Source organism: Sardina pilchardus, chromosome 2 (assembly GCF_963854185.1).
Source record: "Sardina pilchardus chromosome 2, fSarPil1.1, whole genome shotgun sequence".
Taxonomy (NCBI): Eukaryota; Metazoa; Chordata; class Actinopteri; order Clupeiformes; family Clupeidae; genus Sardina; species Sardina pilchardus.
Window position 1 is genome coordinate 3300254 of NC_084995.1, and position 27134 is coordinate 3327387.

General features: G+C 45.9%; 1 protein-coding gene across 1 annotated transcript in view; it reads right to left on the bottom strand.

The window, feature by feature from the left end:
* Nucleotides 1–26851, bottom strand: part of hhip (hedgehog interacting protein) — a 36381-nt gene extending 9530 nt beyond the window's left edge. Inside the window, exons 1-10 of the mRNA XM_062516715.1 lie at nt 26125–26851; nt 22473–22668; nt 18764–18902; nt 11797–11998; nt 5970–6121; nt 4876–5049; nt 4571–4714; nt 4014–4135; nt 2508–2631; nt 758–888 (exon numbers count right to left, since the gene is read on the bottom strand). Coding sequence (XP_062372699.1) covers nt 758–888; nt 2508–2631; nt 4014–4135; nt 4571–4714; nt 4876–5049; nt 5970–6121; nt 11797–11998; nt 18764–18902; nt 22473–22668; nt 26125–26397 — 1657 coding nt within the window. The 5' untranslated portion in view covers nt 26398–26851. The remainder of the gene's footprint in view (nt 1–757; nt 889–2507; nt 2632–4013; nt 4136–4570; nt 4715–4875; nt 5050–5969; nt 6122–11796; nt 11999–18763; nt 18903–22472; nt 22669–26124) is intronic.
* Between the last annotated feature and the right edge of the window lie 283 nt (nt 26852–27134).

Consider the following 27134-nt stretch of genomic DNA (forward strand, 5'->3'; position numbering starts at 1 on the left):
TCAGGAAGCTCCAGGAGTTTCATGTCACCCTGGAATGTGCCACAGAGGAAGAGGGTATTGCGTATCAGGAACACACACTCTCCTCTCCTCTCTCTGTCTGTCTCTCTCTCTCTCTGTTGTGTGTGTGTGTGTGTGTGTGTGTGTCTGGGTGCGTGGGTGTGTAGGTGTTCTTTGACCCCTGTTGGCTGGCGCTGCTGAGGATTACTTGGATATCTCCTAGAACTGGATACAGAGAGGTTTCCCCCCAGCAGAAGTAGGTGTGTGAACAGCTCCAGCCTCAGTTCCACCCTTCCTGTCTCATCATTCCATGACCTCGCCTGACGCATGTATCTCTGCTCCATGACCACATCTGAGACTCCACTCTTTCAACCCCAAGGCCCACTGAATGGACACAAACAAGCTTCTTGCTTGTGCCATTTCACTTGCTAAGCTGCTACATATAATAGTACTCTGAACCATTTATAGACACGAATAAATGTACAAATGTCAAAAGCCTGTCATATTCACACACAGCTTACATGCAATCTTGAAGATCTTCATGTTTTTATCATGTTTTTATGTATTTTCCCTAAAAATCTACTTTGCTCACAAAAATAAACAGAAGGGAGTGATGGGTTAAATTAGTCTAACAGAAGCTGTTATCATTCGCAAAACCGATGGCCATCTGCAAGCCAATCAAAACGTCTTTGCATCCATTTGCACACATATTCCACTTGAGCGCATCTGCGTGTTGCTTAGAGCTGAAGGTGCCACTCACCCAGCTCGTCCTCCCCGAAGCCCAGGATGTTCCCGGTCAGCGAGGCTCCGCACGAGGTGCTGCTGCCCAGACAGAGGCTCTTCTCCTGCCAAGGCCCATCTTCTCCACTCCTCTGCAGGATCTGCAGGTTCCTGACCACCAGCAAAATACACAACACTCAGTCTCCACAGCAACACTTAACACTCAGTCTCCACAGCAACATTTTAACGCTCAGTCTCCACAGCAACATTTTAACACTCAGGGACAGATGTACTAACGCTTTTGCGCCCACTTCAGGCGTATTTGTTTTGCAACGTGCGTATAAAAAGATGGCGAGGTATGTACTAACAAGCCGCAATGAGGTGAAGGCGCAGACTGCCTGTCGTGGGAACTGAGAATGGCAAATTGCGCTTTTCCGTCTGATGCATATGGATTTATGGGAGTGTCAGATGATAGTAGGAGGTTCGTGTTTGCTGTTAAATGCATCTATAAGAGAATCATTCAAAGACAACAGAATCGGTCATTAGACCACCAGTTTTGCGTCTTTGTACTACATCAAAAGCAACCTTAACTTTTGTTGGCCTTTCGAACGTCTACTTTTACTTTAAAGCCATCAGCTTAAACTTTCCTACTTGTTAGATTTGATAGATCTTCCATAGCCTACGTGCACAAGTAAGCCTAGTTTGAGTAGAACTACTGCTCTTCATTATCTTCCTGCTTGTTGACATTATGCATTATATTATTTCATGATCGCTAAACGTTGGATTCCTTTTAATGTTGTCATCAGTTAACTTCATTCAACTGCGCTTCTGATTGAAGTGTCGTTCAGTTGTTGTCCTTCTCTAATTGCGTTAGGGGGCGGAGAACGGCACAGATTACCCAACGAATTTCAGGATTGGTAAATAGGACGTAAACTGAAGTATCATAGTGTGTGCTTTCTGCGTGTTGGCCTTGGCGCAAAAAACGTTACGGTCGCTAATCTACGTACATCTGGCCCTCAGTCTCCAACAGCTCTACTTTAATGATGTCAGTTCACATGTTTATGGAGAACTGATCTGTTCCAATTGTACTGGGAATTATAGAGCAGAAATGGCATCAATGGAAGCCAACTCATTGTAAGGGCACAGGCCCTCACACCCACTTCATCTGAGTACAGGCCAGTTCAGGCACATTGTAATATGGTGCAAAATGGGCGTTGAAAACAACTGTCTGTGACTTCAGTGCACAGAAGAACATACAATAGCAGGAATGGAACTGTATCTGTTGAGAGAGGTGGAGCTGGAGAGAGGGACAGAGAGAGAGCGAGAAAGAGGGAACTTGTCGACCACCCTATATTTCCTGTGTTTACTCTAGAATGGTGTACTGACACCAGTGGAGGAGGATGAATGACAAACTAGTGGTAAGTGTGAACAACACAAGGTGGTAGCCAAATGACATGGCAGGAAAAGCCAGCTCATTTTACACAGAATGACTTGTTTTTTCCCCTCTTGACTTGATAGCAAAGAGCATTTACATTGGCACAGATGGAGACACAGGATTGATGGAAGGCTATACTGAGCAATTCTTAATCAAAGCAAGACAGAATTTCAAACATTGGGAATATACAATTCAGTTCGAGAGGACCTTGATATGAGAAAACCTTCATGGGCTACTATTGCCACATTCAAGTACGCCTAACTACGTGAGAACTACACCACAGTTATACCATCTGAAGGCAGACAGAGTATTCATTCATTAAAATGGAAGCTGATAAGTGAATATGTAGGCCTACCCATTTCTGTCCCCAAAGACATAGCTGCCATAGAGCCGCCTTGATTGGCAGCCTCTGTAGATGAAACCTCCAACGGGAGTTGAAATGCCAGTTGATTTCACATCAAAGATGGATGGCTCATTTTCTGCAGCAAAATAAAGACAGAACATAAAACTTGGATTTAGTATCATCTGTTGAACATCCATTCTAGAAATGTCCTTTCTCCCACTACAACAGTTAGATCAGACCAATGTGCACTAGTGTGGAGAAACATCAACAATGGCAACTCCTTTGCTTTAGAGTGTAAAAGTCTGTTGTGAGTGACTTAGTGTTAGCATCTGGGTATATTACTTAATTTCAGCAGAGAGGTTGAGTGAAGTAATTCTGCAGTGGTGTGAATGCCTTTACTCACGTAGTTATGACTTCATTTAACATATTGTCATTAGGGTTGGTAATGACTTGAGGTTGATTTACACACTCCCTAATGAGAGCTGTTTTCTGTGTTTGTGTAGGAATCTGAAGGGATATCCATGTTTACTGGAGTCTGTCAAGAGTTCATTAGTGCGTGGCACAGGGTGGTTTTAATTATCCAGCCCTCAGCTCGTTAAAATCTCTCCATTCTATCGTAACAGATTTTAGAGGGATGCCAACAGCATTCACTTTCACAAAACACCTCAATAAACATAGATGGGTCTCCACATGGCCAGATACAGTAATACACAACGTCTTTCTAGTGATGTTGTGGATATAGTTGTGTGTGTGTGTGTGTGTGTGTGTGTGGAAATGTGCGTTCAAGTGTGTGTGTCTGTGTGGCTTAACATGTTAACATGGATAGAGTGGGGTTTGGGGACGTTGTAGTTTGAAATACTTTAAAGGGGTATATTTTGGTGGGCACTAGATGACATGTATCATTGTGTGTGTGTGGCAGGGGGAGAGCACTGCTATAATCTAAACCAAACAAGAACAAAAATGTTAATTTTTTGTCTCTTTTCCCCACAGGAAATAGCATTTTTGGGAAACTCTGGCATTGATTAGCCTTGGGGCTCAATCCCCACCACTGAGGGATGGACTGCCATCATGGTCGCAGCATTTCAACAACACTAAACCAGAATCTGGGCTTCAATTGTTGCTGACAGTTATAAAGCGTATTCATGGCCACGCATTCACATTCCCTTGGCAAGCGGGACCTTATGTGGGAATCACAGAGCATTGTGTCTAAAGGCTCTCTCTTGCCGCTATATTCTGTTGTGCACAAGTGCAGATGTTTCACTACATGTCCAGCTGGTGATGTCCCAAAAGAGCACAAACACAGAATCTCTGCACTGCGTTCATGAGTACGGCTGCAGTTTGGCTTCGTGGAGGAGGGCAGCATCACCTATTTTCAAAACTTACATTCAGGCATACCTAGAGAGGGTATTCAAAACACTGCATGGAACTCATGTAAATCAGTCATGTTTTCTGACATCCATATCCCAAGATGTGGTTTTCTCGCTGAGGGAACTTGGCCCGTATTGACGCACAACTCACCATAGTCTTTCCCTTTGACGATCTGCAGTATTCTCCCTGTGCTTGTGTTCCTGCCTGAAGAATCTGTGCACAGGATGAGGAGACTGCCGTTAGTGTCAGAGCGGTGCCGGTCCACCGCACACCTGTGGTGGAGACAGAGGGCGGATTAGGGGACAGATGCACTTAGGAGAACACCACACAACATGGCGCTCAGCAGCTCAGCTGTCACAACAGGGCACCAGTGGCTTCCATTCTCTGGGGCACCAGTACTCTTACGGTCATGACATACATTGTTGGGCAATGTTACAGACAGATGCTTGGCCACTTTCCCATTGAGCAACAGATTTGAACGATTTTTAATAGATTCTTTAATCATCAGTAGGCAACTTGTGATCATCAAATCATGTGATTGCCTGGCAACATTTTTGATGGCTAACAACTAACAGACCTAACCTCATACAGCACAAAACGCAAACAAAATACAACTCAAATGACCTCTTGGAACAGTAGAATGTAGCATCAGACCACAACTGAAAGCTTTGATCAAGTCTGCACACACTGTACTATTGATCACCCACCTGCCCGGATCATGAAGGCCATGGGCATAGATCTCCGGGGGCTGGTTGGTGCTGTTGAAGTAGGGGTTGTTTTTAGGGATGGTGTAAGGAGAAACGCAGGAGTCCGTGTCCACGTCTACTCTCAGAACTGCTCCTGTGAAGTCACTGCCGGGGAGAACATCTTAATTCAGTTCTATTGATATCATAGACATCATCATAATACTGTGTCTACTAGGAGTACTATATATTACACAGGAAGCACATGTAGGAGAAACGTCTACCATGAAGAAAAAAGTGAAGGTGTGGAACAATGATGAACACCTTACCTGAGGCCATCCATCTCTTCCATGTCATCCAAGGTGATCATGCCGTCTCCCAAGAAGATGTGCAGCAGGCCGTCGGGGTTGAAGAGAAGCTGGCCTCCCAGGTGTTTCCTGTGCAGCTCAGCCACCTCCATCAGCACCCTCACGGTCCTAGTGTCCACCTGATTTGGATTTTTTCTGCCAAGAGTAAATCCAAACTATCGTCAGATGTCTTGAGTTTGGATACACATTGTTTCATGACTTGAAGTCATTTGTGATTTGTGAGTTGGTCCTGTGTTAAATTAAATTGAATATGTTGTGAACTGAACTGGTTGGAATACCAAGTTCAATAGAACCAACCAGAAGAGAGAATGCCTAATCCCCGATTATTGCTTTAAAATGTGTTGCCAAGAGTTAGTTGAGTGAAATTTAAAAGGCCATATGTGTGTCAGGTGTTCTTTTAAATACTGCTGGGTTTAAAGTGGGCATGAGCACATGAAGGCATTCAGAAGACAGATATGGCATCGGCCTCTGGCCCCACATGGCCATTAGCACAATGGACTGGAGCAGAGTTACTGTGGAGCGGCACCTGAGCACACTGCCTGCAGTCTTACTCATGCCCTCATCACCTCACCGCCATGATAGGAAAATGACTGCGTGTCAAACTGAGCCCACAACAGTGATTAGGATAATAAAACATAATACTTTTACTAGTTTGTTAAGGGGACTGTTGTTTTCTTAATCACCAGGTGTGATTTAGCAACCTTAGTATCCAAGCAGCAGTAGCAGGAGACTCATCACCCAAGCCATGAAAGCAGCCATATAATTATATGCCATGATTAGGGTTTTGGATGAAAACATCCATCACTGTCAGCCAAACGGAATTCAAAAGTTATGTAGGCTCTCCCTCTCTCTCTCTCTCTCTCTCTCTCTCTCTCTCTCTCTCTCTCTCTCTCTCTCTCTCTCTCTCTCTCTCTCTCTCTCTCTCTCTCTCTCTCACACACACACACACACACACACACACACACACACACACACACACACACAAACACACACACTTTGTTTTCATAACTACACGTTCTTGTTTCCCTGGTATCTGATTAGTACTCACACATTACCTGGAAACGGTGTACTCAACCACACGGAGTATGTGGTCGTGCGGTCCGATGGCCCAGCGCTCCTGGTTGGTGGTGTAGGACACGTAGAGCTTTCCATTCTTCCTGTAATTGGGGTGGAATGCGAGGCTTAGCAGGCCCCTTTCATCTCCAGCCTGTCAGTGTGGGGGAACCACAAAGGATCCAGAAGTTAATTATGTTCCCTGTTCTCCCACTCTGCCTGTGCCCCACGCTCATGGCCAAATCCAGGCCCCCCATGTCCCTTTCTCTCTCCTTTTCTCTCTCTCTCTCTCTCTCTCTCTCTCTCTTTCTCTCTCTCCATCTGGGACCACTACATATCCCTATGCCCTAAAAAAAATCTCCCCCTCTTTCCCTGACGACTGCATTACAAACGATTATAAAACATTTGACTCTGTGCAACAATGCCACCCCCCAACCCAACGGCGTGCCTCTCTCAGCCCAACCCCCAGCTTGGTTATGCGCGCCTGTCTTAGGGCCTGGGCCCCTGTCAGACTCCTGGGGCCGCCCTGGCGGCCTCCATTGTGTGAGTGATTTGTGTGTGTAATCTTTGGGGGATATCCGTGAATGCAGTGCAGAGTGGCTCAAAGAATTTATTAGCTCACTCGCAGTTCATAGACAACACAAAAGTCCAGGAGTCCTTCACTCCCCCCCTTCACCCCCTCCCTTCCTCACCCCCTTCTCTTTTTAAAAAAGTCTGTGAAAAATCTATGCAAAGGGGAAAAAAGACAGAAAAAACACACTATAATAAAAGAGAGTGAGAGAGAGAACTAAACAAGGAGTGGGCTGCCAACTCCCACTGTCTTGGCAACATGTTTAGAAAACAGTGAAATTGCTTGTGTAGTACATAGCGCTTTGTTTGGCCTGGGGGCAGATACATCAGTTGTCACTACTCTGGTGGTCCACTCATCATAGGCCGCTGTAATAAGCGGCTATATCGTTTCAGTCCCAAGGCAAGGCAATCAGGTTGGCCTTTCTTTCTCTTGCTTCTCTCTTTCACCCAGTCTCACAGTCACCCACTCTGGCTTCGCCTTCTCTCTATTTTCACAACCAATAAAAGAAAGAACTGAGTTTCTGGTTGATGTGCTACGAATGTGTTAAAATAAGATTCTGATTCATATATGTGACGTACAAATGTCCCAAAAGCCTACACTGTTTTCTGCCACTGAATACTGAGAGATATTCAACTCTAACTCAGTAGATTCAGTAGATTTCATAGTAGTCCATTTGTAATCCCTCACACCCTTTACACTACAAGAACAGAAAGAGCATAAGTGGGAATATGGACAAGTCACTTTTACAATAAATACACAGTGATTAAATGCATATAAGGTGATATCTGACAGTAGCAGCAGGTTGATTTCAGTTTTGTGCTTGCCTTTATATATATATGTTTTATTTTTTTTCTGTGTGACTTTTTGTGGTTTTGAGCATGTGGAGAAAATATTCCTCATGCACCTTCAGGAGATTGACCCATATGCTGGATTTGAGAAGCAGTGACCTGCATATCCCAAAACAAACACACCCCGAGCAGGACGAGGCTGGAATGGCAGCAGCAGGAGAGGGATCCCTGGCTGAGGACCACCAAGGAGTCAGCTTGAGCTCCTCTAATGACCATACCTCGGCAGAGTCAAGAGAACACACGGAAATCACACACCCCCTTCAGAAACAAACAGCGGCCTCACAAGGCTGTTCCTTTGGGTCGAATTGAACATTAACAATGATTAAGTGAAGGCAAACTCCAGACCAGCTTATGGGCCATCGATCACCACAGCACTGCTGGGAAAGAGCTCTCGCAGACAGTTTACTGGCAACTCTCTAACTGTGTGTGAGTGTGTGTGTGTGAGAGAGAGAGAGAGAGAGAGAGAGAGAGAGAGAGAGGTTGCTGTTGTTTAAAACACCTAAGGTATGGACGTGGTCCCGTCCTATGTCTACATTTTTTTGGAGAGAGGACAGAAACTGAGCAGAACAAGAAGTATGCATATTTGGCGCCATTTTTGAGAGCAGGGAGAATGGGAGCAGGTGGAGATCTGTGTTTTTGTGTGTGAGGGTGAGTGTGTGTGCGTAAGCATGGGGGGTTGAAATATCCGGGTTCTTCACTAGAATGTCAGTGAAATTCCACGGGGAGCGGAATCGGAGCCAGGAGGAGGGAGTGTGGTGGTGCGCTACTGTTCCCCCCGCGCTCCGCACTCCCCCCCCCACCCCCCCAATCCCACTGCGGGCAGCTGCCTTTGAGGACGTGATGCATGGCTTGGCTGCTGCATTGTTGCTCTGCACCTTTTGATCCTTACTGGCTCGGGCGAATCCACAGCAAAGACAAGCATTCCACATGAGCTGATTGGAGAAGAACAATGCATGCCCACCTCAAAGGCAATCGGAAATCTTCCAAACTAATGCAGAGGTTCCTGGTCAGCCGAAACAATGAAACTAGAGATCCACATCAAATCAAACCATCACCACCCCCTACACACACACACACACACACACACACACACACACACACACACACACACACACACACACACACACACACACACACACACACACACACACACACACACACACACACACACACACACACACACACACACACACACACACACACACACACACACACTTCCACCTGTTGATACGCATTAATCCTGTGACAGGGAGGGAAACTTGGGGTGAAGATCACTCTGTCAGAGTACGGGAGGGGAGAGAGGGGGTGGGTGCAGCCCAGAGAAAAGAGCAGGACAGGAAGCATTGTGAAGATCCCGCCCCCCGCCCCAGTGTGCGCCCACCCCGTCTCTGGAGCAGGCGCTGGTGGAGGGAGCTCCACTTCACAACATGGGCCTGATAGAGGAGCAGGCTCCCCTGACAATGACAGAGAGAACTCTACTTTACTGCTCTGCCTGAGAAAGCCTGACAGCTGTGTATGTGTGCATGTGTGTGTGTGTGTGCGTGCATGTGTACGTGCGTGTGTGTGTCTATATGTGTGTGGGATATGTGTGTGCGTGCATGTTTGTTTGCATGATCTGTGTGTGTGTTTGTGAGTGTGGTGTGTGGTGTTGGGGGTGGAAGAGCAAAGCAGAGAATAACATGCTGTGAACTATTTGTTTCTTTAAGAAATGCTTCAGGGTGGTGCAAGAGCCCGTAATACACACACGCACACACATGCACATCCAGGCTCACACACACACACACACACACACACACACACACACATGCTATCACATACAAACACTTACAGATTGCCAGCAGATGTTTGCTGTGATTTTACTGGTGCACACAACAAAGTAACAATGCAGAATCCTGGGCCCACATCATTGTCTAGGTTCCCATTCTGTTGTAAATGTGCATGAGCGGAGCAGCTGGAAGCCTTCACTGGGGCTCCACTGAGCAGCCCGCTCCACTACCAGCGTTGGGCCACTCATGCCACACAGCACACAGGACTACAGCCACAGCAGATTAGGCCAGAGCGCTTTACAGTAGGACAACACTGGAGACAACTCCACAGATCTGCCAAGAGCACAACGCTGGCACAGGACTCAGAAGCGAGCAGTGAAGACGAGCACACTGCTGAAGGTGTTGGAGCAGAGCAGCTACTAATACTCTATCAACAGTAATGTGGAATTGAAGGAGACAAATTGACAACAGTCTATTTAGCACAACCGCATGACAACAACAGGTTGGTAACACATGGAGATGAGAATGTGTGTGCATGAGTGTGTGCATGCGTGTGTGGATTCCGAGGATTATGTATTGTATATACTATTGCTCTGCGTGTGTGTATGTGTGTGTTTGTATGCAGGGTGGGGGAGTTTGGTGCACACAGATAGTGTTTCATCCCAGAGAACACCCACGGTGCCTCGGGCCACATTGTTTCAGAGCAGCCTGACTTAAGTGACACGGTGTGCTGGTGGGGGGTTGGTTTGGGACGCCAGCGCTCGGAGGAAACACACAACATTAGAATCAAAGCGGTGATAAGGCCACTATCTCTGGCCTTCACTCACTCCACAGCTCCCCGCGGACCCTCGCTCGTCCAGCGGCACAAAGCCAGCGCGGCCTGTTGACATGCCTGGTAAACAGGGCTGCTGCTCTGGGCCGGGACCGCTGGCCCCCTGCTGCCAAACGCTTACAGAACAGCTCTCTGGGGGCCCAGCCGGGGCTTGAGACACTTCTAATGGGTGTAATAAGGGCCTTTATCCGCAAACAATTAACTTTAATGATGATAAGGGATTGTGGGGGAAGGCTTTCCCGGCCTGCAGCGAGTGTCCAGTCGGACCCCCTCCCCTCCCATCAGGATTTCTTCCCTTGGAGGGAGACAGTAGGCCTGCGTCATGCATAAACACCCCCTCCAGTCCCCGCCTACTTCACATCCGGTACGGGATCTAAACAAGGCCCTCTTTTGTGAAAAAGAGGCAGTCTCCAGTCACCATGGATATGGGTAAACATCCGATACAAGCCATGACACACTGTTGGTGGTGACAGACATGCACAGCTAAATTGCACAGCTGCCGACGTGCGGATGGCAATCCTGTAATCACACGGTGAATTTTCGAGCCGTCTTGAGATCCGTGGCCACTAAACAGATGATGTTTCCACAACTGGCAGTCGACAGGACCAAAACAACCCCCTGGCGCACTGAGCATAACTATGTGTCACTGTGCCAGCATGCCAGACTGCATCCAACACCCGAGTCTTGCATCCAAGGGCACGAAGAAATGACTGAATAAAATCCCATTCTCATTCAACCCCTGCCCAAATGGAGGCAAAAAAGCCCTCTGAATGGCGGGACTAGTGGTGTGATTGCGCTTCTTATTGGTCCTCGTGGGTGGGTGTGCTTCTTCCCCCATGTGCGCTCCTCCACTGTGGAATGGTGCTGTGGGGGGTGAGACTGCTGCACAGTGTGTGTGTGTGTGTGTGTGTGTGAGTTCCACTGTCCCCACTGTGATCATTCTATCTTCACTGTGGTATACTGGCCATTACGCCACATTCCATTGTTGCACAAGCTTCACAATAAAGTCCAGTACATTCCATTACGTGCAATGCTGTATCCTGACTTGTTGTGTCCTACGCACCTTGTTTAGAACTAGCAAAGGTCAACGTCTAATGACCAGAAGGTGAAATGTGCATGAAATTGATGACAGGTGTGGACTGAGATGGAAAAAGACCAGAGGCCCAAACCAGCAAACATAGATATTGACACAGAGAAAAGATTAAAGGCCAGGCTTAGTTGTGTGCCTGAGAACCATGGGTGAATCTTGCTATTTGCTGTCCACCACACGAACAGCAGTTGGACATACAGAATGCTGTCTCTAGGGCTCCAAGGCACTGAAATTATATGCAATTTAACTTCTGCATCTCTTATTTACTAGTCATTAAGTGCTGATTAATTTACGGCTTGAGGTATTATGAAAGTGCGCAATTTGATGGACACCCATTATGAGATTACTGTGACAACATACTGTAGTACTACACAGTAAATTCACAGAGAGACAAATACCCAGACACATTTCTGTACATTAACTATCATCCAACCAAACTCTTAACAACCTTGGAGGTCAGGCATTTCTATAGTTGCTTTTGACTTATGTCAGGAATATACAGTCCATCTGTGACAAGCTAATATACTGTACTTCTATCCACAAGAATGATGGCAGATTGTGCTAACAATCACTGAGGAGTATGGAATGTGATGTTCAAACATGGGTAGATAAAGTGTTTCTGATTTCTTCTAATGTGATTTGGTAGTGAATAAAACACTTTCTACACATCACATAGGCACAGTGGTGCAGACATGTAGCCCTTTGGAGACTGACTGCCTTACCTTCATGCCGCTCTGGACCAGCTTGTGAATGTCAAGGAACGGCTCCTTGAGCAGCTCCATGGTGTGTGTGAGGATCCGCACAAAGCCCTCTTTCTCTAGAATGAAGAGGCGATGGGAGCCGTCTCCACAATGCACCACTCCAACCGGCTGTCGCAACTCGCTCAACACCTCCTGCACGCAGTAGCAGTTGTGTTTGTGCTTCCTGAAAGCAAAACAGAGATGGGGTCAATTGCTGTTGGAATATTTTGAGAATGCAAGTTTCCGGTCTTATCTCGGCTCGGCTCATATCTGCGCTCAATCAGGAGCTGGTTTCAGTGTACTGGTTGCCCATAGTCAGACTCCCTTTTTAGGCTGCCAAGTCTTTCAGTCATAACGGTCATGAAATTCAAAATCATGTCCTCGGTCTTTCCTGTTTCTCCTATCCTTGCCATCTGGACATATTGTCCCTCCCACCTATCCTTAACCTTAGGACGTCTATTTTTGGATAATAATGAGTGTAAACTTACCTTGGGGACCAAAACAACATTATTCCAAGTAGTTGTGAGTGATACCGGAATATTCCTTTACAATGGCACCTAGTGATAGTCTAGGGCAGTGGTTCTTAGCTGGAGGGTCAGGGCCCACAAGTGGCTCTCCGAACTGTTCTGGGTAGGTTACGGAACTTGTGCTTAAAAAAATTTACAGTAAAATGCTACCCTATCAGATCTAATGTCAGACCTTTATTTTGATAGACTTTATTTGTTTGCCAGTCTTTGCCAGGGACATAGACAATGCTTATGTGACAGGTCATGGTAGACATCATTTCAGTAGTAAATATGGCAAAACAACCCTGAAGTATGGATTTACATCACAACATAAAGTGACAGAACCCCCAGTGCGTAGTGTGCAGTGACTCACTGGCACATAAGACCATGAAGCTATCAAATCTAAAATATCTTATGGAGACAGAGCACCCTACTGTGAAAGACACACATGTTGAGCACTTTGAAAGGCGACTTTGTATAACATCAGCATGTTTCAAACAAGTACGGGCACTTTGCGTGTCTTACCACATAGCTCACCATATCAGTTGTCTTGAACGTAAAATCTACAACTAAATGACCATGGGAAATGGAGAGGCCCACAACCACAGCAGTTAAGAAACATTTGTGTAGGGGCCAGCTACGTCAAACTACATGATATCAATTTGAACATCAGCTCAACTGGATGACAACAACTTCAACTGATTTCAACTGAATGACAAGAAAGTGACAACAAGAAAAGCTTTCTATGCCATCAAATAACCTATTAAATCTGACATGCTCATTCGAATCGGCCTAAAAATATCCTAGACCCAATTGCATTACAGCAGTGAGGTGAGGGGTGGTAGAAAAGCCACGTTCAGTAAGTCCTTAGAGGAGCATACCTAACAATGCATGGAGGGCCAAACTAGGCCAAAATCAATTCAAAGAGAAAAAAGAGCCATACAGTTCATTAAGAGATAAATGTAAACACAAGCCCCCTCGTCTAGCTCGTCTCACACAAACTAATATAGCAAATGAGCATAACTCAGTTACTGTAATACAACTACTGGAGCAGTCAGCCTCAGGACCATGCCATGGCTCAAACTAGTCTGCGGAAAGCAAGAGAGCCGCACCAAGATATGCTTGGCAGAGAGAGAGGGAGTCACCTCATCAGTGAAGTTAGTGCACACACGCACGCACGCACGCACGCACGCACGCACGCACGCACGCACACACACACACACACACACACACACACACACACACACACACACACACACACACACACACACACACACACACACACACACACACACACACACACACACGTTTGTTTACTTTCCTTTATACTGTAATTTACTACCTGTAAATTATGAATACTTTGGCTCTACTGTACAGTTGAATTGAATTGAATTGAGAGAAAGTATGTGTGTGTGCACCTGTGTGCATGTGAGTGTGTGTGTGTATGTGTGTGTGTGTGTGTGTGTGTGTGTGTGTGTGTGTGTGTGTGTGTGTGTGTGTGTGACTGACTAGTGAACATTCTGTCAGTGAGCTTAACATTCCTAATAGATCCCCTGTCATTGATGTACACACTGTACACTTTTAAGGATCTGCAAAGGAAAATGCAAAACATACATTTAAAGTAGTATGTTTATAATGATCAGACATTATAGGGGCCCATGTGTCTTTGTGCATTTCTATAGGGGCCTTTCAGGCTCTCAATAGTCAACCCGGGAGTCAGTGGGGCTTCCTTCATGCAGGGGTGGCCCCCTGTTATCTCCGGCCAGTGCCTGGTAGGCCAGCCTGTGTGTGTGTGTGTGTGTGTGTGTGTGTGTGCGCATGTGTTTTTGCACAAACAATATGCCAGTGTATGTGTCTTTTCATGTATGAGTCTGTGCCTCTGTGTGTGTGAATGTGTCTGTCTGAAACTTGTGTACACTGCCAATGTGTCTGTGTGTACAGTATGTGTGCATTTGCATATGTGTATGTGTGCCTGTGTGTGTATGTGTTTGTGTGTGCTTGAGTGTTCATGTGTACCTGTGTGTGTGAAAGTACAAAAAATATTTAATGCATGAATCAAATGTGCACATCCACTAATATGTCAGTTGCAGTGCCCCCTATGGATGGAATTGCACAAATTCAGTGTGTATGCACGTTCAGCAAGTCAGATCTTGAATCTTGAAAACACTGAACCATAACATCATGAGATATTGGCACATTTCTTGACATGCTAAAAAGTGTCAGCCGAGGCCCCGTCGTGGCGCTACTGGCTGGGGCACCTGCACCGCGCGCCGGCGACCCGGGTTCGATTCCCGCCCCGTGGTCCTTTCCGGATCCCACCCTACTCTCTCTCCCACTCGTTTCCTGTCACCCTAAACTGTCCTGTTTCATTAAAGGCATAGAAGCCCCAAAAAATATCTTAAAAAAAAAAAAAAAAAAAGTGTCAGCCGAAGCGCCCCCTATGGATGGAATTCCCTCAAATTGGACATCTGAAGAATGTGGTGGTCAGAGCCCCTTTAGGGAGAGCCGGTCCACTTCCTATTAACTCCATTGTACCGGATTGTTCATGCAATCTGTTGAAATTCCGCTAGGGGCGTTGCCGAGCAAGTGATTCATGAATTGTGGTCTATGGGGCTAAGCGGCTAGAACTCGTTTTTTTCACAGTTGACAACTTCATTTCTTAATGTACATTGTCGTAGTAGCTACCTGAGTATAGGTTTTCCACTGGAAATGAAATGAAAAGTCACTCATGTCCTTTCTGCTTTTCATAGGATGGGCCGTTTTCCCTGTAACATGCTAGCATTTAGCTCATGGATGCTCGCGACAATCGCGACCGATTACGACCGTCGTGAAGCTGAACCTTCTTTTAGGTGTATGGCCGTAAAGTGGTTCGCTTGTGTCACGTGACATGAAAACTTTGAAAGGGTTTTTAGGAATAACAACACATATTGAAAATTGTATTGGTCAGCTGATTGTCAAGTCAAGTTATCCTGCATCGCATGCATTAATGCAATTTCAGGAGAAAAAATTATATAACGAGAAATGTGGTACTGGGGGGTTCAGCTCCATTGCTACCCATTGATTCATCACTTGCTCGCGATCGCCCTCTAGTTGCAGTACCATGCGGAAGTATTTCGCTAGTGGTCCTTCTCCCCTTATTAGACATTCTCTGGTGGTGGTGCTGTCACATCAGATCAACTTTGACCCTTCATATAGCGACTGGCTACTGAATGTTGATTGGCCGTTGGTGGTCATTTTGTTGAATGCACCGAATGAAGACATGAACAATGTTGCCAAGTGTAAATTGTGAGCCAAATTTCAACATAGGTTACGCAATTCTAATGATAAAGAAATATGCCAATTGCAGCTCCCCCTATAGAATTTCATGAATCTTGGCGTGGGTACAGAGGTCGTCATAGTGATCCCACATGTCAAATTTCATGTGGTTCTCACCTTCTCACAACAATATATTGGCAATCGACGTGTCCAATTTTGCATTACATCTTCCACAAAGTAGCGCTACACCACAAATGAGCGTTAATGGGTCAGTGGTTTGATGCGCTTCCATGAGACAAACATACCACAGAAATGTTGTCATTTTGGACAGTTGACGATTTATTCCATGAAAACTGCTTTTGGCCAAGCCAGCTTTTGGGAGGCCCAGTGCAGAGGGGATGGGCCCCTAGAACCAAAATGTTCTATTCCTTAGTTATCAGCCTAGTGGGGCTACATGCCCACCAAGGTTCAAGAGCCCTGCTGTTTTGGGGTCCCAGGAATCATCAACTGAAAATAGCTGAACAAAAAGTGCTAGTGCTTGTGGCAGTCATAACGAAAGCAACAAGGCAACAATCAATCAAATAAAAAAGAATAACAAACATGTCTGTAAATCAGCCAATGCGGAAACACAGCATAGAGAACTATGGGAAACTGTGTGCAGTGGCTTCAGTGTGGATGGGGCTGAGTGGGTACAATATCACCATAATGATTCAACCAGACTGTATTGCATCCTCAGAAGATTAACACACACACACACACACACACACACACACACACACACACACACACACACATACACACTCCAGTATATCCCCAAAACAATCTGTGCTGTATGAACTTGAGTCATGTAGGATTGGCAGGAGCCACCCGTCGCTGTGAGAGCACATTTAATCCATGTGAAGTGAGGAGGGCCTTCAAGCTGTGAAACAAGTGTTCCATAAACCACAGCTTCCATCAGATGTGGACGAGCTCGCCCAGACCGCGCATTAAATATCACACATGGAAACGAGTCCCCAGTATAGACACACACACACACACACACACACACACACACACACACACACACAGTGCATACACTGTCTAACAGGTTATACTACTGTAAGTTATTTTTCTTTTAGGCCTTTGGGCAGTCCAGTACACACAAACAGTGTGTGTGTGTGTGTGTGTGTGTGTGTATACATACAGTATCTATGGCTGTCTTTTGAGCATGCTTTTATTGAAGGACTGTGTATTTGTATGCTCATGTTGACAGACCATGGGTAACAGGTGACGTGTGTGTGTGTGTGTGTGTGTGTGTGTGTGTGTGTGTGTGTGTGTGTGTGTGTGTGTGTGCATGTGTGTGTGTGTGTGTGTGTGTGTGTGTGTGTGTGTGTGTGTGTGTGTGTGTGTGTGTGTGTGTGTGTGTGTGTGTGTGTGTGTGTGTAAGTGTAAGTGTGTGTATGTCAGGTATCTCTCCCCTCATTTCCTGTCTGGGCTGTGGTATGATGTCATGGTAACATGTTATGGCAGATGTGAGGGCCAGCTGGAGCCTGTGCAGACTGAAGTGAATGGAGCACACAGTCAGGACACTAGTGACAGCACACTCTCATTAAGGACACTAGTGACAGCACACTCTCATTAAGGACACTAGCGACAGCACACTCTCATTAAGGACACTAGCGACAGCACACTCTCATTAAGGACACTAGCGACAGCACACTCTCATTAAGGACACTAGTGACAGCACACTCTCATTAAGGACACTAGAGACAGCACACTCTCATTAAGGACACTAAACTGCACACTTTATTAAGGACACTAGAGACAGCACACTCTCATTAAGGACACTAGAGACAGCACACTCTCATTAAGGACACTAGAGACAGCATACTCTCATTAAGGACACTAGAGACAGCACACTCTCATTAAGGACACTAGCGACAGCACACTCTCATTAAGGACACTAGAGACAACACACTCTCATTAAGGACACTAGGGACAGCACACTCTCATTAAGGACACTAGACTGCACACTCTCATTAAGGACACTATAGACAGCACACTCTCATTAAGGACACTAGACTGCACACTCTCATTAAGGACACTAGAGACAGCACACTCTCCTTAAGGACACTAGAGACAGCACACTCTCCTTAAGGACACTAGAGACAGCACACTCTCATTCTAGAGACAGCACACTCTCATTAAGGACACTAGAGACAGCACACTCTCATTAAGGACACTAGAGACAGCACACTCTCATTCTAGAGACAGCACACTCTCATTAAGGACACTAGAGACAGCACACTCTCATTAAGGACACTAGAGACAACACACTCTCATTAAGGACACTAGAGACAGCACACTCTCATTAAGGACACTAGAGACAGCACACTCTCATTAAGGACACTAGAGACAGCACACTCTCATTAAGGACACTAGAGACTGCCTACTCTCATTACAGGAGGAGGACACTCATCAAAATGCCATGGCTACAGTAAAACGCATCTGTATGCTTCAGCATGACCACACCAGTAGGGCAGGGATCGCGCCGTTTTTTCCAAGTACAAACTCATAATTTGGAGAAAACTATAGGACGTACTATACACTGAAAAGCATGTCATTACATTAATAAACAGTGAATTAACAATACAAAACAGCTGTTTCATTTTCCATCAGTTGTCCTGTCATGTTTATGCAATTATGTCTCCATCTGATGATGGTGACCATGGCAATAGAGTACAAACATGCCCTCCCTCTCAGTCTTGTGTACAAAAGGTCAGAACTCTGTGGCCTTAGCTAAATGCGCGCTGTCTAAGCATTTTCATTGTGTCCTCAAAGCTGGCCTAACTCCCTTTGAACCAACAGTGGCTTTAGGAGGGCACAGGGAGCTTTGGGAAGGTTGATGTGGTGGGAGGGAGCTGAGCTAGGAGCGGCCAGAGCCTGTGGGGTCATTCAGACCTGCCCTCAGTCAAACTGGAATAGCACCCCAGTAAATGTTGACTCTAAGTGCTTCAATGCTACAACGTCACATAATAAACGAACTAAAGTAAAAGATCGATCTATTTTCATGACAGACATGACTGTCAATACCACTATGAATATGACTGACGATAGTTGAAAAAAAGTGTTGAGTTGCTCCTAGCTGTGAGAGGCAATGGAGTGAACAAGGGCTAATGAGAAACCAACAAATCAACAAAAGGACAAACCTGCTGATGTCTTCAGTCTTGTCATCCCCAAGATAGTTGGAGTCTGTCCTTCGCCCTCGCTGGAAGTCTGGGAAGCACAGGCCTGCGTCTCTCCTGCTGTAGTACTGGCAGAACTCATCCACATCGGCCTGGAACAGCTCTGCACAACAGACCCACAAACAGGAGACAGGTGATCCACACTTCTCCTGAACCACAGAAATCCCCTCATACTCACGCTCATCTGATGATCTACTGTATGCATTCGCAATTTTCCACTTCATAAAATCAAACAAAAATTTACTATTTATTATGTGTATAGTGTGTGATATAATTATAGTATATTATAGTAGTATCACTTCTAGGAAAGAAATGGTATAATGTTAACTAAATATTAGCTTGTGAAAAGGAAAGACTGTTGATACACAATTAAATGTAATTCATGAAAGGACCAACTATTTGAAACATACATCACATATTGAAAGTCTAAATTATATACTGTATCTTTGAAATCTTACAGGTCACTTGTTCTGGACTAACGCCCACTAAGTGTTTTTGTTGAATTATATATGTGTGATTGTGTGTGTGCCTGTAGACTACTGTGTGTGGGCGTCTATGGCTGCATAATATGTGAGATTCTAATATGGAGGCCAATCATTTAATTAAGAGCAAGGAATCCAAACATTCCCAACTGCAAATAAATGCTGCTGGCCGTCCAGTGTTAACTGATAGTCTTATCCACTGGAGAGTTGGAACTCCTGTGAAGCGCCTCCCTTATTGCTTTTGGAATGGCTGTGTGAAACTGGCCAAAGACAGGGAGCTTCGGTATCACTTTCAGGACACTGAGAAATGCTCCCTCTGGGAGCCAGCAGACAGACAACATTATTGTAGAGAGTTTCTAGGAACTGCCTTTCTCCCTCTCACTGACGCTGGCGGAGGAGAGGGCAGAGCCTCCAGGGGGAGGGCATTAGTGGAGGATCTTGAAAGGCTGGCACAACCTAAAAACAACCCTGCTGCTATCGTTTCCCCTATTTCCCCCCGGCTGAACCCTCAGAGGGGCAAGAGCGCAAACACGCTGGTGATGGAAACACAAACACAGTACACCATCCTGCCTTTCATCTGTTCACACAGGCACACACACACAAAATGTCACAACCATACTAACTGTAGATGATAGGATATCCTATTGAAGCATCAAAATACAACCTGGAGATCAAACACAAATGCCCATATGGACACACGCACACGCACACACATACACACACACACACACACACACACACACACACACACACACACACACACACACACATACACACACACACACACTTGTGTGCCCCCCCCCCCCACACACACACACACACACAGGCATGCGTGCATACACAGACAGACGCACAGAAGCACACTCTGGGGTCATACCACCCACCTTCAAGTCATCCTTGGTTATTTTAACCCTGCTTGTGCCACTGACTGTGACTGAAACAACTGCTTCATCCATTCTCTAAGTCTCCACATACCAATGATTTCCTTTCGCGCCATCAGGGGGGTTGTGCAAATCATAGAGCACAGTGAACTATCTGAGGCTGCAGGTGACATCAAATGTGGGGATGATATTAAAGGGCCAAGGAATGGTCACTCCAGCGGTAAGTGGAGGGGTTCGTGAGGGCATAACAGGGCTGGTTGAACAGCTGAAGGACATTAGGCATCCTGTAAATGCTACTGTTTAAGGTTTCCCTCCCATCTGCACTCTGTCAAACTGAGCCAAAAAAGACGCCGTTTCATGCACTTTTCACCGATTACTTTGAGAACAGAAAATGACCTGTACATTGGAAAGGTTTCTTTTAGAAGGGTTTCTTTTAAAAGCTTTTAAAAAAATCCATATTCCCTAACTGCGCTGTCCGAATCTGGTAATTCTAGACAAACATGCAGTATGGCAAGACCAAGAATTAGCACAGCGAGCCCATTTTTTCAGCACCTCTTCAAACTCACAGTTTTATTGCACTGCCGAGAGAATAGTGAGAGCGAGAGAGAGAAAAAAGAGAGCGAGTGAGATGAAGACAGAGAGAGAGAGAGAGAGAGAGAGAGAGAGAGAGAACGCTCTGGCCACATCCCCAGCACTAACATTATACTTCCATCTGGTTATCTTCCAAAGCAACCTGGGTGGCCACCCAAAGTACTTGACATCTTGATGCACTTCAGCAGTTTTACATATACACAACCTTTGTAGAAAAATAAATGTGTCATTCGTCACCACATATGCTGATTTGGAGGGTGGGGGTGGGCTAGGGGGGGGGGGGGGGCTCTTGGCTCTGGCTCCTGTTTTCTTGCTCTATCTCTCTGAGACTTTACTGCGGTTAACTCACTTATGGCTGCTGTTTCTTCTTTCTCTCTCTCTGTCTTCCTGTCTGTCTGCTTCTCTCTCTCTCTCTCTCTCTCTCTCTCTCTCTCTCATGCTCTTCCTATATCCTCCTGCTAGGCTTAGATCACCTAAGAACCTGCAGCAGTGTGGACCCTCTCTAGTGGAATGTGTGTGAGTGTTTGATTTGGGGTGGCACTTTGTAGCATCCCACTGATGTGCTGTGTGTTTGTGCATCTCCGCTGATGTAATCTCCAGCTGATAGTGTGATAGGAGGCACGCTTCGCTCCGCTCCCCTCCGCTCCACTCTGGTCGGCCCGGGCCCGCCGCACTCTGACACCATCATCTGGAATGTGGGTTAGAGCAGCACAAGCACTGGGCCCACACAGAGGGCTGCTCCGCTCCCCTGGCCTCTGTGCCTTGGACAACGGACGTGAGGATTGTCATTTGCTTGCAGCTCAGTTCAAATTGTGTACTGTAGAGGATAGTGAGCTTGTGAATTTTAAATCACAGCCACCCACTCTGTCCTCCACCACAATGACTTACCAAGCGCACAGGAATATGGAATGTCTGCTTTGTGTTTACACTGTGTGATTGTATGTGTGTATAGGAGTGCCTAAAATGTTGGAAATGCTACAGCTTAAAGACATGGAATTGTGCAGAATACCTTGTTCGTGACCTAACTGGAAAAATGCACCTCTTCTGAGGAAACATTCTAAATGCAATAACACAGGTGGAGTCCACGAGACGAGAACCGGGGGAAAGAAACATTCCCATTGTTTCTCCCTCTGAAGAGAGGCCAGTCCAAATGATGAGGACGGCTACACATATTTAGAGAGTCATGAACGTGCCGGGCTGGAGCTGGCTTCACCTGCTGCCAGGGGGCATCTCTGCCTCCATCTCTGCCTCCATCACCAGGCATTCTCACACACTGGGAATAGGGAAGAGGAGAGCAAAAACACGCCCTGGAATGGCAAAGCTGAACTGCTTAACCAATTAATCAAATGCATTTGCCTCGTTAGAGCTTGCCAGCATCTACTCTACCATTAATCTGTCTGTGTGTGTGGGAGTGTGTGTGTGTGTGTGTGTGTGTGTGTGTGTGTGTGTGTGTGTGTGTGTGTGTGTGTGTGTGTGTGTGTGTGTGTGTGCATTATGTATGCATGTGTACTGTTGATGACCGTTAAAACAAGAAAGAATGCAGAATAGTGTGTTTATGCATGAGTCTGGTGCATGCTACAGTGTGTATGTGTGTGTGTGTGTGTGTGTGTGTGTGTGTGTGAGTCTGGTGCATGCTACAGTGTGTATGTGTGGTGTGTGTGTGTGCTGATCTCCAATGAGCTCTACTCGTCCATGCGCCTCTGAGCATCTTGTGTTTACCTGGAACGTGTCCTCTGCAGGTGTAGTAGAACTCCCTGCAGTAGTCGTGGCACAGCAGGGGCAGGTCTGGCTCTCGGGTGGGCACAGCTGCGGCTCCGTGGGAGGTGTGGAACAGCATCTGGGCGTTGGGCGAGCAGCGGGCACACCTCAGCTCCTCCAGCAGCCGGGAGCACTCAGTGTTGTTGGTGGAGAAGGTCTGCATCATCATGAGCACACACACACAAATATGAGATGAGATGCATATTACAATCAGCATTTTTGGAAACGTTCAACTGCTGTCAAGTTAGAGGCACCTGACACCAAAGGAACTTCAGAGACACCAGGGATGCTGCTGTTTTTATCAATGCTTTATGAACCAATAAACACTTTCATTCTTCTTCAATAAAAAGTAAAGCCTAAATTCAGTATGAATGTTTGGGAAAAAATTGGCATCTCAAATAAGGATTTGTGCAAATATACTTCAGTCACTAAAAAAGGAGACCTAGTGATTATGGCTGAGTAAATGAGTGGGATTATTTACATAAGAAATTAGCTGTAATAAAATAACAATGTAATCTGTCTTTATCCCATCTCTCACCCTCAGCACTCGCACACACACGCCACCATCCCCCCAGCCATGTGCTGTGGCCACTGCTGCCTGTGGAGGCTGGCCAGCCGCTCTGTGTGAGGTCCATGTGTAAACATCCATTTCCAGATAGACAGGCCCATCGCTCCCCACTATGCTATCAACAAATTAGCAGTCTGTCCAAGTCAATTAGCCCAGCAGAGCTCTGAGATGGACGCCCACTACTCCCCACACACACACACACACACACACACACACACACACACACACACACACAGCCACAACACACACACACACACACACAACCACACATACATCCAACCTGCAGCAACTGAGATGCAGGGAATTAACACCTCCTCATAAGGCCACCCAGAAGAATCTACGTCTCTCAACATACCAGCCTGGGGGCTACTGAAATGATATCAACACACACACACACACACACACACACACACACACACACACACACACACACACACACACACACACACACACACACACACACACACACACACACACACACACACACACACACACACACACACACACACACACACACACACACACACACACACACACACTAGTGGCCTCTTTAAGCCCTGAAAGTTCTGTAAAGATGAAGTGACCACCTTCATCATGGAGGAGGATGGTTTGAATAGTGCTAATCCTGAGAGCAAACCATAACATGGAGTGCTATGGGACTTGTTGTTGCTTATTCATAGGGAGTAAAGATCAGACTATCCCCTGTTCTTGCCCTATGGTCTGTCCCCAGCCTCTCTGTGAGATGGTGGGCCTCCCCTCCCGGTGGTTGTAAATTGCCCATTGAGCTGGTGTGCCGTGGACTGGCACATGAGCTGTGGAGAGCAGCATTTGTGCCCTCTCAGCCATGCCCTGTGCCCATATGTTGCTGGGATGGGCTCCAATGTTGCCATCACCCACCTACAGAACAAGAGGACCGTTGTTGTGTTGTGAGGGGAAAAAACTATTCCTCAAAAGCAGCACACCAGCCTAATTCTTTCTCTCTCTTCTGCCTCTTTCTCTGGTACTGGATATGAATCTGTTTTGATATCAAGGAATGGAAAAAGGGAAAGGCAAAAAAGTCCATATGACTTTAAGGGCATATGGTGCCCTGTTCAACATTAGAATATGTTCTCCATGCTCTCTGAACAATATGAGACAGAAATGTACAGACATTACAATTAGAGGCAGATTAAATGAAAGACTGAAGGGATCTATTTAATTTCTATGGACGTTTCGGATTAGATGAAAGTGCCCAAGAAAGGAACATCTCCCCATTGATCCAACATGACTGATATTCCCTGACAAGAATTTCCGTACCAACTCTTGTAACCCTGATGTAAAACATGGAGAGGACATGGTTAACGGCTTACATGTTCACACATCTGGTGCACAATCAAACTTCCAACCATCCTTAGGTATGTTTTTATGATATGCGATGTTGTACAAGCCAATGGCTGTTAAGGTAAGAGCTGAGAGGTGTTAAAACCACCTTCCAGTCTATGCTGGTTTTCAGCATTTTTTTCCAGCAGGGGAACAATAGCCTTTTACTCCTGAAGCCAACAGCACAAAGTGACAGCCTTCTTGAGAATGATGGGTGGCCATTCAGTCAACAAAAAACATGAAACGAACAGAACTCCTCGCTTCTTTACTTTACTGACAATAATCATAGGAGAAAATAAAATGGCATCACTTTGTGCATATGTGAGAGTGGATGAGAGAGCATGCAAGTGGTAAAAGAGAACTGATGGAACAAGACAACAGCATCTAGAACTGAAACACATAGAAATTCCTTTCAATTCATCTCTTCACAGAACAACATAAAGTAAAATAGTTAATGAGACAGGGAGAGAGGAGGCCGATAAATCCTCGCTACTCTCTGCACTCGGGTGTTAAACAGCTTAACCCAAACGCTTTGGCTCCTCTGGGAGTGTGGGAGGAGAGGGGGGGTCACACTACCACACCGAACACGCTCTAAAGGCGATAACACCAAGGCTGAATGATGTTCTCCGGCTGCTCCCATTAGTGAAACTAACAAACACAATGGTGTTGTTGTTATTCTTTTGCCATAAGCAAAAAGCCTCCGTGTGTGGCCAATGGAGTGAGGGGGAGGGTGGGGGGATAGAAGTCGACTCCCTTTTTGTTCTATTGAGCCTTTTTCTTTTCGTATTTGCATGACTTGAGCAAATTAAATCAAGCAATATGGCTTTTTGTCACAAGAAAGTTTAACACCATCCCGTCAAATAGCCTATGCCTGAAGCCGTTTCCATGAGAATGCAGAGCTATCATTCGCGAAGCATGCAAAAAGTGATTCCGTTTTACGCATCATGCCTACGGTAAGTCGTTGACCAGCCTACGTATCGATATGGGCTAATTTCACATCCAATTTATTCACTAGGCCTACATAACTTTTCCTCCGCGATAGACTAGCCTACTCAATAGGCTATCTGCTGATAGATGTTGATTTCAGTAGCCATAGCCTACCACAACTGTTATTTTAGGCTACATGCTTCTGGTTGCAATAGTAGGTTATGACTTCCACATTTTTTTAAAAAGAGATTTACAACACGCGTCCCAAAACATTGTGCATTTACTTCCATACGATTCACGTGGACGCTGGTGAACCAAGAATTTGGCTACATGTTCACCAGTCACACCTGAGTAATACTCCGGTCAGGCGCAACTGCTCATAGTAAAACCACCGATAACCATGGTAACACGGCCACGCACTGGGAACGCTCAGTAAGAGACTACTACCTTGTTTTTATCTTTCATGTGTCATAGCCTGTACTACAGCTCCCATGTGTAGCACACGCAGGGGGCGGGGGTGTAGTGTCCGTACAGCATGAGGTCAAGTAGGGGAAACATTCGGACAACAACATGTGCGAATACATTTGCCCAGAACATGCATTCAAGCCTGTCTTTAGTCATCTACTTTCCAGCGACATGAAACTGAACCTGTTAAGCAAGCATGCAGCAGGATGGTTGAAATAACAGGAAAATAGTGCAAAACCACATTTTTTACGCTGAAAAGGATATCGATCCTAGTCTCAAATGAAGGCAACATACCCTGGCATCGCGCCGGTGAAGTATTTGAAAAGCAGCTCTCCGGTTGGGGCAACAGGACACGCGAGGGTAGAGCCTGTGGCAAACCTCGCTGCCGCTGCCGCTGTCCAGTGACAGTTTTCTGTCTCTCTTCTTCAAGCGCTTCGGCAGGCTTCCATCGTAACATCTCCTCCTTCTTGGACTAATTTCTCCCTTTTCTCCACCGAATTTCGTGTCTCCGCATTCCCACACATTGGCGGCAATAGCCAACACAAGTACGATTTTCAAATGCTTCATGTTCAGATAAATGCAGCGCCAAAGCGCGACTGATTAATAATTATCCAAGCCCTCCAACTGCGAATATCCAGCGGATAGTATAGCCTATAAATGCTATATTAAGAGCCTCTTTTTACACGTTCAGGCGAGAGGTAATTGCCAAATAATTTAGAAGGGTACACTATGCACATGAATGAATCTATAGCCTATTAAATATGCAGAAACATTGAAGACTGTTATGCATGTAGAATAAATTAATTCAAGTGCTAGTTATGACGGCATAACTCATTATCTTCTTTGTAGCCTAATAAAAGAAAACAATAATAAAAGTGTAAAAAAAAACACAACTAGAAGATATACAGGAATCCTAATAGATCTCCTTTCCCATTAGATAGACTCCGTTTCTGCGCAGTGGTTGGTGTAGTAAGTAGCCTATGACACAAAAAGTAGTACGAAGTTGTCTGTCTCACTAGCTCTTCGGGCCACTCACATGTTTCTCGGTGCTCTTTCCTCCTGCTTTTTAACCAGCGCGCGAGATGAGATGCGCGCGCGATGACGTCATTTGTGCGTCGAGAGCGCGCTTATGCTCCGTGTCGTCTGCTCCTCTGTGAGGAATTACCTGTCAGTTCGAGATGTGTGTGTGTGTGTGTGTGTGTGTGTGTGTGTGTGTGTGTGTGTGTGTGTGTGTGTGTTTACTAATTTATGTCTTGCTACAAAGACTAGGTGATACATGCAGCTGGAAAAAGTGTAAGTGTATG